Source organism: Salmo trutta, chromosome 13 (genome assembly GCF_901001165.1).
Source record: "Salmo trutta chromosome 13, fSalTru1.1, whole genome shotgun sequence".
Taxonomy (NCBI): Eukaryota; Metazoa; Chordata; class Actinopteri; order Salmoniformes; family Salmonidae; genus Salmo; species Salmo trutta.
Window position 1 is genome coordinate 87797318 of NC_042969.1, and position 18554 is coordinate 87815871.

General features: G+C 43.7%; 1 protein-coding gene across 1 annotated transcript in view; it reads right to left on the reverse strand.

The window, feature by feature from the left end:
- The window catches only part of ryr1b (ryanodine receptor 1b (skeletal)), a gene marked incomplete at its 5' end in the record, with an annotated part of 164709 nt that extends 146472 nt beyond the window's left edge, over nt 1–18237 (reverse strand). The window contains 6 exon segments of the mRNA XM_029773897.1: nt 1234–1797; nt 5451–5703; nt 5900–6091; nt 17193–17419; nt 17850–17936; nt 18084–18237. Of these exon segments, the coding sequence (XP_029629757.1) occupies nt 1234–1797; nt 5451–5703; nt 5900–6091; nt 17193–17419; nt 17850–17936; nt 18084–18237 (1477 nt within the window).
- Between the last annotated feature and the right edge of the window lie 317 nt (nt 18238–18554).

Genomic DNA, 18554 nt, shown 5'->3' on the forward strand with positions numbered 1-18554 from the left:
GGAGATTAATTTTGAGTGACCTCTGCATTACGGTCTGTTGTTGTTGTTGTTGTTGTTGTTGTTGTTGTTGTTTGTATTCAGTTTATTTATGTATTGCATTGTTTCATAGTGTAAATAAAATGTGGAACGACACACACGCTGCACTTTGGTCCACTTCTCCTTACGACAACCGTGACAGAGGCAAAGTATTTGCGGTGGCGAATTTAGGCAACTAAGACAATTGCCTCACATCACCAGGGGAGGGGGCCTTGTGAACTTGGCATAATTTAGTTTAATAAAACATACATTTTCTGTTATCTTGCCTTCAACCCCCGCTTGAGGCCCTCCTCCGCTCGTGAGTAATCTCACGATGTTTGCTGTTATCTTGCCGTTCTATAAATTTGGCTCTAGCTTTTGAACGTTTGGGAATATTAGCTTTTACGACCCATGGCTGAAAGCTATGACTCTCAGGAACACATACAGTACGTGTCTTCTATTTCCCTCTACAGCGCTTATGCCACCGCGCAGGACATGTTTAAAGAGCCTGGGACAAAACCGTAATTGAAAAACAATGGCAAAGCAGATATTTTTTTTATTTATTATCTACACACAAAATTATTACCTGATGATCGCTGATGTTTTCCTGAACATTCCAATACCTTTCTAATGGATATCACTTGAGAGAGAAAAAAAATACACTTTTCAAAGTAATTTAAAATAATGTCTTATTAGCCTTATGAACATAGAAACGTGGTTACAGTTTGTATGAAATGAAGAAGAAAAAAATATGTCGCGGTATTGGTCGATATTGCAAAGAAAATATCAGATATAGGTATTAGTACAGAATTTACACATCGTAAATCCATAACTTGAGAGTGTAAAAAACAGATAAATACGTCGAAACAATTGCCCCTTTTTTTCTGGGCTGCTAATTGCTTTTGACAAACAAAGCGGACTGAAAAAAAAAGTATGTGAGGCTGTTCTGTTGAATTTTAAAACCCTGATGTGTCCCTTTCAGACAACATTATTGCCCTGTCCGATGTGGTGACGCAAAGACCTTCACTAGTGAAGAGCATTTCAAGTATTTTCAGTTAGACTTTTAATTCGTTCACATGAAAAGAGCCGGCTCCGAATAGCTTTTCGTTCAGTAGCCATGAATGCGTTAATAAATAGACATATTAGGGGCCTCTGACTGCGGCCTCCTAATCACTAATACCAGCCTTAGTACTCACATGGCTGTCAGAAGAGACTCACCTGCAGTTTAACAGATTCTGGCAGCTTCATCTGCAGTAGTCCCTCCTCCAAAGCCGCCTCTTCCTTCTCTAGCTCCAATTCTATCGCCGCTGCCTCCTCTTCTGTCATCTTGTTTTCCTCCACCTCTTCCTCTTTCTCCTTCTCCTCCTCCTCGTGTTCCTTCTCCCCTTCCTCCTCCTCCTCCTCCCCCTCTTCTTTCTCTAGGTGTTTCAGTTCCTCATCCTCTTCTTCCTCCTCCCCTACTCCTTCATCATCTGCCTCCTCTTCCTCCTCCTCCTCTTCTTTCTCCTTCACTTCTTCACCCTCTTCCTTGGCGGTAGCATCCTCTGCCTTGTCTCCCTCCTCCACTTCCTCTTTCTTCCCAGCGAACACATTTGGGTCAATCATCTTGAGGATGTGTTTAACGTCTTCATCGTTGAAGATGCCCATGATGAGGAGAGTGCTGATGAGCTTCAGGATGGGGACGAAGTGGAACTCTACGCTGCCCCCTACTGGGTCCCTCATGGCCTGGCTACCATCTAGCACCGCCTCTGTCAACATGCTGATGGCTTTGGTCTTCAGTTCCTGAGGAAAGGGCAGGAGAGAAGAGGCGTGGGTTACAAAGAACATTACTTAAAATGAGTTACTAACTAGCTGCTTTACCAATCCACCTAACCCTAGGCTCCGGCCTTATTTCACTTGACTCTGAATTGTTAGATGTATTGGACGGGGCAAAAAATAAAAAAAGTAGATTGACGCGTGTTTTATTAAATAGCTCCCTGTGTGTTTACGCTAGAGACTTCCTGTTTCTTGCATAGGCTCCGTGAGACTGTACTGAGTTTACCGATTAGCAGCAATGCGTCTAGACAGTGTTTTTTTCCAGACACAACAGGATTCGGACAAGAAAATCGTCACGAAATCGTCTGTAAAACCCAAACCAACTAAACTCCACCATCGAAGCTGAGCCTCACGGACAAGAGGGTGTTGGTTGTTTAGTACTACGACAGTTGTCTGAAGTCGCTGATGCAGACATCCCAATTCTTCTCACAAAACTGACTGTCCAGACGGTTTAAGCTACAAACTTATACGAACACACCATCGAAAGCTGAGACTCTCAGGAACATTTAACACTAACTTGTTTTGCTCTACGACGCACACAAGTCGTCTGAAAGTAACCCTGTACAGGGCGGTAAAAATGACAATGTGAATAGGGGTTAAAAAAGTGCCACGATTAAAGTGACCAAATATGTTTCTAATTACCATGGTAATTATGACAACTTCTGGAGAATGTCCTCCAACCTATCAGAGCTCTTGAATCTAGTACTGAAAGCATAAGCTACAGCTAGCTAGCACTGCAGTGCATAAAATGTGATGAGTAATTGACTCAAAGAGAGAGAAAGACAATAGTTGAACAAATTAATTTCTTCCTAAATTAAGGAGAAGTAAGAGAGAGATAGAGAGAAAGCTAGCTATATTTGGTTGTATTTTGTAAAACTTTCAATTAGCTAGTTGAATGCGGCTAGCTAGTTTAGCCTACTCAAACACCCAGCTCAAACAGGGAGGGATGCTATGTTAGCTAGCTGGCTATGGCTATCCAACACTGGGTCTCTTCCAAGTCAAGGTAAGCTTTTGGATTTATTAATTTATTGCCACCGGGGCTCGCCTGTGTAACTGCTAAACTGCTTGCTGACTGTACACTGTACTGCATGATTGTAGCGGTTTACTAACACGTTAGTTCTAGTAGATATGTTGACTGTGACGTTAATATGGTGACAATGATGTAGGCTGTGTGTAGCGGTTAGCAGTTATGATATGAAGGTTTGGCTTGGAAAGTTTTTTTTGCCTGGTCACAGAGAGCTGATGTTTTGTGCACTGAAGTCCACAAGCCAAGGGAAAAGGTGAGAGAAGGAGAATGCGTAGATAGTTGCGAGGAGGAATTATACAACGAGCAAAGTGATCATGGTGTTTGTATGTGGCTGCTATGAAAGTGAACCTGGTGTGCAGGTGATCAGGGCTAAAGGGATTCTGTTGAAAAACATTTATTCTCATGATGAGTACATTATAGTATTGGTAGCCTAAACCTATCGATGTTACATTGAGCTGGGTGAATGGAATATCAATGACAGTCATCCAATATGCTGTAATAGAAATAAGGCCATGCTCATAACAACATTTTTTAAAAAGAAATTATTCTCCATCTTAAACGGCACCGAACGCGACTGGTGAGTAACCATTAATCAAAGAACCCAATACAGCAGTATGTGGACACAACCCTTCAAACGAGTGGATTCAGCTATTTCAACCACACCCGTTGCTGATAATTGTATAAAATCGATCACACAGCCATGCAATCTCCATAGACAAACATTGGCAATAGAATGGCCTTAAGAGCGCAGTGACTTTCAATGTTCGTCAAATTTCTGCCCTGCTCGAGCTGCCCCGGGTCAACTGTAAATGCTGTTATTGTGAAGTGGAAACGTCTAGGAGCAACAACGGTTAATCCACAAAGTGGTAGGCTGCACAAGCTCACAGAACGGGACTGCTGAAGCGCGTAGTGCGTAAAAATAGTCACTACCAAGTTTCCAAACTGCCTCTGAAAGCAACGTCAGCACAAGAACTGTTCATCGGGAGCTTCATGAAATGGGTTTCCGTGGCCGAGCAGCCGCACACAAGCCTAAGATCACCATGTGCAATGCCAAGTGTCGGCTGGAGTGGTGTAGAGCTCGCTACCATTGGACTCTGGAGCAGTGGAAACGCGTTCTCTGGAGTGATGATTCACACTTCAAGATCTGGCAGTCCTGACGGACATATCTAGGTTTGGTGGATGCCAGGAAAGCGCTGCCTGCCCTAATGCATAGTGCCAACTGTAAAGTTTGGTGGAGGAGCAATGTTCTGGGGCTGTTTATCATGGTTTGGGTAAGGCCCCTTAGTTCCAGTGAAGGGAAATCTTAACTCTACAGCATACAATGACATTCTAGACGATTCTGTGCTTCCAGCTTTGTGGCAACAGTTTGGGGAAGGCCCTTTCCTGTTTCAGCATGACAATGCCCCGTGCACAAAGCGAGGTCCATACAGAAATGGTTTGTCAAGATCGGTGTACAAGAACTTGACTGGCCTGCACAGAACCCTGACCTTAACCCCATTGAACACCTTTGGGATGAATTGGGACGCCGACTGTGAGCCAGGCCTAATCGCCCAACATCAGTGCCCGACCTCACTAATGCTCTTGTGGCTGAATGGAAGCAAGTCCCCGCAGCAATGTTCCAACATCTAGTGGAAAGCCTTCCCAGAAGAGTGGAGGCTGTTATAGCAGCAAAGCGGGGACCGACTCCATATTAATGCCCATGATTTTCGACGAGCAGATGTCCACATATTTTTGGTCATGTAGTGTAGCGTGATCGTCCAACCTAACAGTATCTTAAATATCATGTATGAATCCATTTGACATTGTGACCCGCAAGCCCTCGCTCTCCGATGGGTATGGAGACTCGCACAGTGATTTTGATTAACAAAGTGGCTCCCTCAGGAATATTAGTGTTTACCACTGGCTTAGACCCACAGGGGTTTACCACAGGGGTTTACCACAGGGGTTTACCACAGGGGTTTACCACAGGGGTTTACCACAGGGGTTTACCACTGGCTTAGACCCACAGGGGTTTACCACAGGGGTTTACCACTGGCTTAGACCCACAGGGGTTTAAACAAATGTCTGTACAAAAGAGCCCTTTACCTTCATTTACCTTCATTTACCTTCATTTACCTTCATTTACCTTCATTTGTACATCATGTGTCTTGTTGCATGTAACAAAGCCACACAAGAAGCTGACTCACTGGGCGGGATAGTGTCACGCCCTGGCCATAGAGGTTTTTGTTCTCTATTTTGGTTAGGCCAGGGTGTGACTAGGGTGGGCATTCTATGTCCTTTTTTCTATGTTTTTGTATTTCTTTGTTTTGGCCTGGTATGGCTCTCAATCAGGGACAGCTGTACATCGTTGTCGCTGATTGGGAGTCATACTTAGGCAGCCTGTTTTCCTTTGGGTTTTTGTGGGTAGATGTTTCTGTTGTGTGGTTTGCACCTGACAGAACTGTTGGCTTTCGTTTGTTTCTTAAGTTCAAGTGTTTCGTATTATTAAAACTTCAATATGAACACTCACCACGCTGCATCTTGGTCCCCTCTGTCAGACGATCGTTACAGATAGGAACAATACAGTGATTTGATTTGAATTTAAGTGAATTACCTGAAGAGGGAAGACGGGACTGAGAGTGTACAGGTCGGGATCCGTCCCAACAAAGTTAATGGTTGAGAAGTGCAGCTTGGGTCTAAGACAGGTAGTTAACCCCACACCCGGAAGGTCAGAGGCCTTCTCAGCATCAGGGTACAGGGTGATGCTCAGCGTCTCGGCGGACATGGGCACAATGAACTCACGGTTGGTGCCCAGCCGTGCCCGCTTGGCTGACTCCAGGTGGATGGAGATCAGCAGGTCGTAGAACCTGGACAGGGAGAGGTTAAAGGTAAAAAGGTCATATTACCTGGAGACAGAGAGGTTGACAATAAGATTTATTACATTGTAAATGAATTTTGTACACAAGTATTTTTTGAGTAGTGTCTTGTGTACGCCCACTTGGGCTGGGCACCTAACGTGTAAGAAGACACTGAGCTAAAACAATCAACCAATCAGATCTGTACCCGCTGCGAAGGGGGCCGGGCAGGTAGGTGTTCTCCATGGCGTAGAAGAGCTGTGATTCGTCAACGTGTGAACAGAGGGCGTGTGCTACACGGTTGTTGCCCAGAGCGCAGACAGCACAGTACAGCATCAGAGTGTGGAAGTGGAACTTCAGTAGATCCAGGCGCTCAGACAACTCCAGGATGTCTATACACCTACAGGGAGGAATTAAAACCTTTACATAGGGTTGGGGAGTAAAGTAGTACATGTAAAGATAATGTTAACTCGAAGCAATGAGGCCCAATCAGTCCTCCATGGCCCTGTTTATACCTGGTTCTAACATGCATCCTTTTTCTTGATCTTCTCTACATTCTGATTGTTGACCACATTTTTTGACAGGTGAAGACGATTAAAAGACACATTGTGATGTGATCTTCGTGACCACCTCGAGGGGGGTAGTCAGGGACCCATTGTTCCTGCATATCAATCTAGTGTAAACAGATCTGGATGGTCAAATCACTTAAATCATCACATCTTTAAAACCATTGAAATTGTTTTGGTACTTTTACCCCTTTTTCTCCCCAAATTGGTAGTTACAGTCTTGTCCGATAGCTGCAACTCCTCTATGAACTCGGGAGAGGCAAAGGTTGAGAGCCATGCGCCCTCCGAAACACGACCCTGCCAGGCCGCACTGTTTCTTGACACACTGCTCGCCTAACCAGGAAAGCCAGCCGCACCAATGTATCGGAGGAAACACCGTCCAGATGGCTAACCGAAGTCAGCTTGCAGGTGTCCGGCCCACCACAAGGAGTCGCTAGAGCGCGATGGGACAAGGAAATCCTGACCGGCCAAACCCTCCCCAAACCCGGACGAAAATTGTGCACCGCCTCATGGGTCTCCCGGTCACGGCCGGCTGTGACACAGCCTGGGATCGAACCCGGGTCTGTAGTGATGCCTCAAGCACAGCGATGCAGTGTCTTAGTCAGCTGCGCCACTCAGGAGGCAAATTCATATTATTTTGAAAGAAAATCTGTCAAATAATCTGTAGACAGGGAGGCACCAGGAAATCTGGTCACAATGCGGACACAGTGGACGGATAAGTGCGGTGTATTGAGAAATGTATAACGTGTTCATGAGTTTAGATGTAAAACGGTTTGCAAATAGCCAATGGGATTTGTATGCAGGGGGTTGAGTTATTTGAATTAACAAATGACAGTGGGGTTTCCGTTCTTGCATTGAAGTGATTGGATTACGAGATGCAAGGGAGGTAAAAGTTCAGTGATGTGTTGGAGAGTTCGCCTGAAGACACTAGAGAGTAGTCGACTGTAATGTGTTACGGATTCAGTAATTCTTAATTTAAACATTAAATCAATCTGTTCCGTTTATTATAAGTATGTTTCTGAGTCTTCAGTAAAAGAACCCAGCATTTTTAGGATGCGACAACTGGTGACGAGGATAACGGAATTCTGAGGCAAAATCCTCAGACTCCTGACGACCAACCGAGTGAACGAGCTAGAAAGTTAGCTAGTGCTAACGGTAGTAAATTAGCTGGTCAGCTGGGAAGAAACGACACGTGGGCTAATGAGAGCTATGGTACATTTCAGTAGTGAGACCGGTTTGTGTTTCCAGGAGGATTAACGAGAGCTTCAGCACATATGAGGAGCGATTTTTAGCCGTTTTTGGAGGCCAACGGGATAGCTGACGACCGCGGAAGAGCGGTGTTTCTATCAGCCGTTGGTTCAAAGACATTTACGCTGCTGAAAGATTTGGTAGCGCCGAAGAAGCCGGGAGAGGCTAGCTTCCAGGAGCTCATTTCAGCTCTGAGAGACTTTTATGCGCCGAAACGGAATGTGTTGAGCGAGGGGTATGTTTTTTGGAATAGGAAACATTTGGCGGGAGAGACGTTAGCTGTGTATATTGCATCGCTAAAGGGACTGGCGGCTACATGTGAGTTTGGGGCTGCACTAGAGGAGCAGATGAGGGAGCAGCAAGTTTATGGAGTTGCCAGTAAGGAGCTGCAGGGCAAGATGTTAAGCGTGGCATACTGGGAGAATTTAACCTGGGCAAAAGTATTGGACATTGTCAACAACTTGGAGTGCACAGCCCCGGAGTATGCAGAAGTTCCAGCAGACACCGACTCAGTTGAGAACCGATCAGTTGACCACAAAACGGGAGGGGCATCGACCTGGATCCGACATGGAGAAACAGTGGATGTCAGACTAGAGGAGGGAGACGTCAAAGCCCTGTTTTCGCTGTTTGGGGACAGGACATTCACAGCAGATCTGCCGTTAAAAGGAGTTCCAATGCAGAGCGTGCCAAAAGACTGGACATCTTGAAAGGGCTTGCAGGGGGAGAGTATCTGCGGGGGACAGCACATTTTCTAAGCAACGCTCTCAGAAAGTGCACTCTAATCCAGTAAAGGGGTAAACAGATCAAGTTGAGGAGGCTCCAGCATAGTTCAGAAATCACCAGTCAGTAAACAACTTGGGACTTTTTACTGTGTGTAGTGATCGTGAGTATGTGAAACCTTATGTGGTCATGGTGAGATGTAACAGGGGGGAAAAGATAAAGATGGAGGTAGATAATGGGGCTGCCCATTTCTATTATCTCAGAGAAGCTGTACAACAGCAGATTTAAAGAAGCATAAACTTTAGCCTGGGGTAAAACAGTTCAAAGTTAGACCTTACAACAGGCCGACCAACAAGTGGACGTAGATCAAGAGGCAATGCATTTCCTGACTATAAACACATTGATGGGTTTATACCAGATTAATAGACTGCCTTATAGAGTATCAAGCGCTCCAACTGTATTCCAGCGTATTATGGACCAGGTCTTACAGGGTCAACCTGTTAACCTAGATGACATTCTTATCACAGGGAAATCGACAGAGGAACACTTACAGAACTTAGAAGCAGTGTTAAAGTTGGCTGCAAGAACGTGGGTTAAGAGTAAACAGGGACAAGTGTGCATCTTTTCAGTCTAGTGTCACTTACTTAGGTCGCAGGATAGACGAACAGGGGCTATATCCAGGATAGATGAACAGGGGGCTACATCCAGGATAGACTAACAGGGGCTATATCCAGGATAGACTAACAGGGGCTACATCCAGGATAGACTAACAGGGGCTACATCCAGGATAGACGAACAGGGGGCTACATCCAGGATAGACTAACAGGGGCTATATCCAGGATAGACTAACAGGGGGCTACATCCAGGATAGACGAACAGGGGGCTACATCCAGGATAGATGAACAGGGGGCCACATCCAGGATAGACTAACAGGGGGCCACATCCAGGATAGACTAACAGGGGGCCACATCCAGGATAGACTAACAGGGGCTATATCCAGGATAGACTAACAGGGGGCCACATCCAGGATAGACTAACAGGGGCTATATCCAGGATAGACTAACAGGGGGCCACATCCAGGATAGACTAACAGGGGCTATATCCAGGATAGACTAACAGGGGGCCACATCCAGGATAGACGAACAGGGGGCTACATCCAGGATAGACGAACAGGGGGCTACATCCAGTGCAGGACAAGACTGAAGCCATAGCAAAGGCTCCAGTGCCAACTAACGTGACCGAACTCAGAGCGTATCTGTCTTTCCTTACCTACTATGGCAAGTTCATGGAGAATCTCTCTATTCTCATCAGAGCTCTATGACAGAGCTCTTATTAACAGAAAGAGAGACCTTGGGTGTGGGTCAGAACAATGTCATCCGGCATTTGAAACAACGAAGACGCAGTTGTGTCCCTCCTCAGTGTTAGTGCACTATGACCCACACACGCCAGTAATATCGGCTTGTGATGCCTCACCATAGCGGGGCGGGTGATGTCATCTCACACACACGATGCCTGACGGTAGTGAGAGAGGCCTATTGCATTTGCTTCACGCAATCCAAACTATCGAGTGTCGTCTTTAGATGTACTTCCCATTTTAGCTAAGGACATAGCCAGGGAAACAAGGACAAGGACAAGGGTTTGGCAAAAGTGAAGCATTTCACACTTACAGGATGGCCTAACCAATGTTACTGATGCTGAACTAAAGCCTTATTGGGTGAGAAGGGATGAGCTCACTGTAGAAAGTGATTGTGTGTTGTGGGGTATGAGAGTGGTGGTGTCGGATACTCTACAGAGGGACCTACTGAAGGAGCTACATGAAACCCACTGGGTCAAAATGGAAGGTCTTGCAAGGAGCCACTTTTGGGGGCCCAGGTTAGACTCAGACATAGAGGACATGGTATACATTCTGTATACATCTGGCCCTTCTTTGGACACTGTGTTAACAAACCTCCAAACGAGCTTCAATGCCATACAACACTCCTTCCGCGGCCTCCAACTGCTCCTAAATGCTAGTAAAACTAAGTGCATGCTCTTCAACCGATCGCTGCCTGCACCTGCCCGCCCGTCCAGCATCACTACTCTGGACGGTTTTGACTTAGAATATGTGGACAACTACAACTACCTAGGTGTCTGGTTAGACTGTAAACTCTCCTTCCAGACTCACATTAAACATCTCCAATCCAAAATTAAATCTAGAATCGGCTTCCTATTTCACAACACAGCATCCTTCACTCATGCTGCCAAACATACCCTCGTAAAACTGACTATCCTACCGATCCTTGGCCCTCGCTTCATATTCATCGCCAAACCCACTGGCTCCAGGTCATCTATAAGTCTTTGCTAGGTAAAGCCCTGCCTTATCTCAACTCACTGGTCACCATAGCAACACCCACCCATAGCACGCGCTCCAGCAGGTATATTTCACTGGTCACCCCCAAAGCCAACACTTCCTTTGGCCGCCTTTCCTTACAGTTCTCTGCTGCCAATGACTGGAACGAATTGGAAAAATCACTGAAGCTGGAGACTTATATCTCCCTCACTAACTTTAAGCATCAGCTATCTGTGCAGCTAACCGATCACTGTACCTGTACACAGCCCATCTGTAAATAGCCCATCCAACTACCTCATCCCCATATTATTACTTATCCTCTTGCTCCTTTGCAACTCAATATCTCTACTTGCACATCATCATCTGCACATCTATCACTCCAGTGTTAATCTGCTAAAGTGTAATTATTTTCACCTCTAGGGCCTATTTATTGCCTTACCTTCCTACTCTTCTACATTTGCACACACTGTACATAGATTTTTCTAATGTGTTATTGACTGTATGTTTATTTATTCCATGTGTAACTCTGTGTTGTTGTATGTTGTCGAACTGCTTTGCTTTATCTTGGCCAGGTCGCAATTGTAAATGAGAACTTGTTCTCAACTAGCCTACCTGGTTAAATAAAGGTGTAATAAAATAAATAAATAAAAATAAAAACACGGTAAGGAGATGCCAGTCGTGTCAGTCTAATAGACATACGCCCGAACTTTGCACCAGTGCATCGTTGGGAATGGCCTGAGAGGGGGGACCTGGCACCATATAGGTCTTCCTCAAAAGGAAAAGCACCCAGTTTTTGGTAGTTACGGACTCACGCTGGCCAGAAGGGAAGTGTATTAGTAACAGCTACAGCCACGGCAGAGACACTGAATGTTCTCAGCCTACGGGTTAGTTGAGGAGTGTAGTTTCAGACAATGAGCCACAGCTGGTGTCAAAAAGAGATGGAGACATTCTTCCAGTTGAATGGGGGGTGAAACACTTCAAGTCGGCTCTGTATCGTGCAGCTTCAAAAAGGCAGCGACTAGTACAGAATCTAAAACAGGCTCTAGAGAAGGACCAAGTGCATCAGGACGGTCTGTACAGCATAGTGTGGACAACTTTCTGTTTGCCTACAGGAGTACGCCACATGCCACAACTGGGAAAAACTCCGGCAGAGTTGTTCCTAAAACGACAGGTTAGAACAAGGTTATCACTGGTTAAATCCAGTTTTTTCAGCTGACATACAGTCTAAGATACTGGACAAGGGGGTGGGCAAGCATCTTCGGGTTTTTTCTCAGTCGAAAACAAACAGTGCTTGTTCGAGATTTACCGGGGAGGAGAGAAAGAGAGAAGTGAGTACCAGGGATTGTGAAAAAGTCCTGTAACCTACCTAGTACAGAGTGAGGGGGAAATTGTGTAAGAGAAGTATGTGGATCAAATGATGATACAATGAAAGAGAAGACCTGAATGTGTCAGAGTGGAACGTTTCTGATTGGGACTTCGACTGTGACAGGTAAGCATAGAGAGACACAGAGACACAGATTGTGCCAGGCCATGAGCCTGAGGGCTCAGAGCTTCATGAGAGGCTAAAAAAAGGTAAGAAGGCCTCCGGACCGATTGGATCGGTAAACATGTTGTATATGAGTTGATAAGTGAAAAACTGTTTTGGAAAACCCATGATGTTCATCGAGGATGTTTTCAGAGGAAGTGAGAATTTTCGGGGGAGGAGTGTGGTGTATTGAGAAATGTATAACGTGTTCATGAGTTTAGATGTAAAACGGTTTGCAAATAGCCAATGGGATTTGTATGCAGGGGGTTGAGTTATTTGAATTAACAAATGACAGTGGGGTTTCCGTTCTTGCATTGAAGTGATTGGATTACGAGATGCAAGGGAGGTAAAAGTCCAATGATGTGTTAGAGATTTCGCCTGAAGACACTAGAGAGTAGTCGACTGTAACGTGTCAAGGAGAACATTAAATAAATCTGTTCCATTTATTATATCGTTTTTGGGTTATGCTCAGGTAAAACAATTTGGCTAATCTAAATTTCCATATTTCCAATTAATATTCTTGAAGATCGAGTGGTATTAAAGTGGTTTGTTATGACTGGAAATCTGATAGACTTTGGGTTTTTAAGGTAAAGATATTGCCTGATTATATTATTATCTGTTTTATTATCCGAAAGTAATGGGTTAGAAGAAGCCTACATAACCAACCCATAAAGTAAAATGTAACATCCGTATATGGCCAGCTGTGTAAACTCTAACATTGATTTATCCTGCAATAGATGTCGGTCAATTGGTAATATACATGTTTGTCTTCTTCTAATGCCTCTTAAAGGGAAAGTAACCTAAAAGTAATCAGATTACGTTACTGAGTTTGGGGTAATCCAAAAGTTACGTTACCGATTACAATTTTGGACAGGTAACTAGTAACTGTAATGGATTACATTTAGAAAAGTAACTTACCCGACCCTGAATACACATACAGTACCTGCCTGTCGAGGACCACCCACCTCCTCTGTTCCACACGCCAGGACTGAGAGATAATGTACAGGAAATGCCCCATACTCTACATCTAACAAATGATCAATAAGACTCTTTGAGTCTTCTCATCTAAATTGTGTTCAGTTCAAAATGCGCGTGACCCGCCCTCCTGAGGATCTGTCTTTATCTGTCATCTATTTTCTGTGTTTGAGGGATACGAAATACACTTAAATCACATACATCTTGCTGGATTGATTGCTTTTCACTCCTTCGACTCTTTCATACTCTTGGGTTGTGCCTTTCGTTTTTTTCCCGTTAACGTTACGACCGCATAATTGTTTTTAACGACCTGTCAAACACACCCCGGGTAAAGGCTGAAATGTGTTCTGCGGAATACATTGTCTTTCCCTTGAATCTATAATAACTCTAAAGTTTCGTCTGGGATTTAACGCACCGTCTCGACACTTACATCACAAGAAAGAGAAGAAAGATAACTTTATTTTGATGGGTGTACATTTTTTTTGGGTGGAATGGAAAAAGTAATAATTTAATGCAGTTGACATTTTTTACAAATTAGATTAAATGAAAGCAAATTCCGAAAATTAAGGTGACCAAGAACAAGATGGAAGCCACTCCTCAGTAAAAGGCACATGACAGCCCGCTTGGAGTTTGGCAAAAGGCAAAGATTCTCTGGTCTGATGAAAACAAGATTGAACTCTTTGGCCTGAATGCCAAGTGTGACGTCTGGAGTAAACATGGCACCATCTCTACGGTGAAGCATGGTGGTGGCAGCATACGTTTTTTTCAGTGGCAGTGACTGGGATTCAGGATCGAGGCAAAGATGAACGGAGCAAAGTAGAGAGGTCCTTGCTGAAAACCTGTTCCAGAGCGCTCAGGACCTCAGACTGGGGCGAATGTTCACCTTCCAACAGGACAACGACCTTAAGCACACAGCCAAGACAACGCAGGAGTGGCTTTGGGACAAGTCTCTGAATGTCCTTGAGTGGCCCAGCCAGAGCCCGGAACTTGAACCCGATCAAACATCTCTGAAGAGACCTAAAAATAGCTGTGCATTAACCCTCCCCATCCAACCTGACAGAGCTTGAGAGGATCTGCAGAGAAGAATGGGAGAAATTCCCCAAATACAGGTGTGCCAATCTTGTAGCGTCATACCCGAGAAGACTTGAGGCTGTAATCACTGCCAAAAGTGCTTCAACAAAGTACTGAGTAAAGGGTCTGAATAGTTATGTAAATGTAATATTGCATTTTTTATTTTTTATTAGCAAAACATTTTTTTTTAGCGTTTTGGTTTTGTCATTATGGGGTATTCTGTGTAGATTGATGAGAGAAAAAAACGATTTAATACATTTTAGAATAAGGCTGTAACGTAGCAAAATGTGAAAAACGTCAAGGGGTCTGAATACTTTCCAAAGGCACTGTATAAATGTACTTATTTTAACACAAAATGTTTTTCTAAATAGCTAATACAATAAGATAATGTAATTTTTTTCAATTTTGCTAATATATTGAATACCTGAATTCCCACCAATACCCTTGCATTATTTGTTAAATACGGAACAAAAATATAAACACAACATGTAAAAGTGTTGGTCCCCTGTTTTATGAGCTGAAATAAAAGATCCCAGAAATGTTCCACATGTGACTCGTTTCAGGAAACTAGACATATGTCGCACATCTTTACTTGAACATAAAAAAAACATATATTTTTTATCAAAATGTGTTTTTTGGCAGAACTGCCTTCTGGAACATGTGAACTTTCATGTGCCTTATTCACAAACGTGTATTCCATCCGTAAATACTAGCCTAGTTGGTTTAGCCACGGAAAAAGCGAGGAACCTTCCCGCTAGCCATGATTGGCTGAGATAATGGATGGGCTGGACATGCCGGGAGATGAGTTCAGATTGGATGCTACGAGTAGCGCAGCGGTCTAAGGCACTGCCTCTCAGTGCTAGAGGCGTCACTACAGACCCTGGTTTGATTCCAGGCTGTATCACAACCAGCCATGATTGGGAGTCCCATAGGGCGGCGCACAATTGGCCCAGGGTTTGGCCTAGGCCGTCATTGTAAATAAGAATTTGTTCTGAACTGACTTGCCTAGTTAAATAAAGGTAAAATAAACTAAATAAATAACTGTCTATAAATGTGAGCTGCTCCGTATGTGTTGATAGTCCTTTCTACCGTGCGGTTTTTGAAAGATATAACGTTAACCATCGAGAACTACAAAAGTTTTCCTACTTTTCTCAACAACATTGATGTCCTGAATTTTAGCAGGCGCTATCGACAGATCAGTTCATAAAAGTTGTGATGGGCTACTTTCTGTACACGCCACCGCCAGTGTGAACCTGGAGTGACTCGACACAACGCTGGCCAAACAAGATGTAGCTACAAACAAAACAGAGTTATAAATGGTTCCAGTCTGCCATGAAGCGTTCATCAACGGGTTAAGAGTCTAGCTACATCTTTAGATATTATACGTTTCTAATTTAATCAGAAAATCGTTTTCATTGCAAGTTAAATCATACTGTTAGCTAGGTAGCGAACGTTAGCTTGGTGGCTCGCTAGCTAATGTTACATGTGTAATCTGTGTAGTATTATTATTTAAATCAGAAACCCATTTGCATTGCTAGATATAGCCTAACGATAGCTAGATATCTAACATTGAACCTAGTTTGTTAGCTTTAGCTACTTGCAGATTCATACTACAGCTACGACAATGTTTGGTATTAGTAGTAGTATGAGTTGAGGTTATGCCGGTTCATTGTTTAGTTAGCTAGCTACATGTCTAAACAAAAGGTGTGTCTGAGGGTGATTATGGCCATCTACTGTATTTCATGAACATGTGTCCATATCTAGACAATAGTGACCCATCCACTTAGCTAGATGTGACTGGGGCGTGGTTATAGCATTTCCTTCACATAAACATTCAATTTTGACAAGTGTCATCTAATAATTATAAAATATTTATAAAATATTTTTATCTGGACACTTTCTGTTTTTTATTTTTGGTACTATGCAAGTAACCACTTCACTGTACCGTTTACACCTTCTGTATCCTGCGCATGTGGCAAATAAACGTAGATTTTATTTGATATAGTGTGAGTTTACCAGAGACGGTAATGTGAAGAACAACAGGACCTGCAAGTCAGATTAGGATATAGGACTAGATAAAGAGAATGACTAGATCAAGTGTATTTTTACCTGAAGTTTTAACTTATTGTAGGCTTCTACTTTCACCACTTTTAGTCTTGAAATCTTTGGGTGTTTTTTACTACACTACCTTACTCCCTCTGTTTAGCACATGGCCTCACATGTGAATCCTTAAAGAGATGGGTCGGGCTAAGGCTTAAGAGGGTGTGAATGATTGCTGAATGGGTGGAGACAAAGATGAGCTCTCCAGTAGGTACCAAAACATTCAAGGGTCATTTTCTTAAAAGTGGGATTACAAATTTATCAACTTTCAAAGCAGAATTACTTTCCCATTGTTCCTTAACTGCAGTGTATGATATACCATTTTGAAGCTCTGAGTCTCTACTTTTATCCAATGTAAAAAAACACAATTTCAAATTTTGTTACATATGACCGAATCGAGGCAGTCGGTAAAGTTTTTTCTGTGACAATAAAATGTTTTATGTCCAAAATCAATATCGGATGGATTATAAACATTTTAAAAGTTTGGAGTATCTTCATCCATTTTCCAACTGTTGCATTTATTAGAATTGTTTATGACCGTTGCTAATGTAATTGTTTATTTAGTCCAAATCCACGTTTTTCAGTGTCTTTGACTGCCATATGGGTATTAAAAAAAACTTGAACTTGAGCTATACCTAACCTTAACATCTCAATCAACTGTTGTATGTTTACAGCATTTGAAAAACATTTGTTTAAATTATTAAAACAATTTGAAAAGTAATTCAATGAAACTGGCCCATTAGTGTCTATAACAATATCCAAATGTTGCTAACTGAATTGAGTTCACCCTGTAGTGTACAGTCTCTAACCACTTCTCCACTGGTATATATGCAGGGCCATCATGACAAAGGGTTAGGCTTAACGTGAACACTGTGTTGTATCTAACCTGTTCTCCACTGGTATATATGCAGGGCCATCATGACAAAGGGTTAGGCTTAACGTGAACACTGTGTTTGTTGTATCTAACCTGTTCTCCTCGGGTATATGCAGGGCCATCATAGTGAGTGGTTCGGTACACTCCACCATCCAGCCCAGCCTCTCGCTGACCCTGCCGACCTCTGGGTTCAGGAAGTGGTTGGGCATGCGGGACCAGATAACCGGGGTCAACATCTGGATGTCCAGCCTGGGCGGGCACTGGGGCACTGGGTTCTTACGCTCACTACGGAACATGGCTGCTGAGATGGGCATGATGTTCTGAGAGATGAAGGAGATGAAGGAGACATGATGTCTTGGTCAAAGACATCTCAATAAAGGGAGTGATTTTTTTTCTGGTAGGAGGAGAGTAATAAGACAGATCAAAAGAAGAAGAGAAGAGAAAACATTGAAACAAGAATAACGGGGGGTCCAGAAGAGACAACAGCGGTGTCTCTTCTGTCATTATCAACAGGAACTCACACTGAGGGGTTCAGGAGAGACAAGAGCAGAATAGAAAGGAAAATGGTGTAGTTTCGAGAATGGGACAAGGTCAGACTTGTGAGTATGGAGTACTTGGAGTACTTTAAGGGAGTGGAAAGGGAGGAGGAGGATGTGGAGGAAGAGGATGAACATGATGAAGAGGAGGAGGAGGAGGAGAAAGAGGATGAGAAAGAGGATGAGGAAGAGGAAGGAGGAGGAGAATTCTGACCTTGAGTTTCCCCAGCTCCAGCTGTACCATGTTCTGACTGGAGGGCTGGACGAACACAGCAGGAAACAGCTTTGTGTTGGGCTCCACCTGGAAGAAACAAAATACCTCTGTCAACAACATCCCCCCCAGTCATCCTAAGTGACATCCTCAGTGACATAGCCAACATGTGCCTAGGAGTCTCACCACACACACCTGATACTACACACACCCACACAAATACACACACACACACACCTGGTAGAAGGTGTTTATCTCCTTCCCATTGGCTGTGAATGTCATGAGGCCTGTTGCCAGGTCGACCAGGCAGCCAACCACAGTGTCCTCCTGGCTGAACCTGGCCTGCTGGGAGCTGTTGCCGAAGTCTCCTCCCCACACCATGTAGCAGTTACTATGCTTCATACTGTAGACACAGAGCAGTTATAACCTGTTATTGACATCTATAACCTCTCCTCTCAGACCATGTAGCAGTTACTATGCTTCATACTGTAGACACAGAGCAGTTATAACCTGTTATTGACATCTATAACCTCTCCTCTCCAGACCATGTAGCAGTTACTATGCTTCATACTGTAGACACAGAGCAGTTATAACCTGTTATTGACATCTATAACCTCTCCTCTCCAGACCATATATCAGATACTATGCTTCATACTGTAGACACAGAGCAGTTATAACCTGTTATTGACATCTATAACCTCTCCTCTC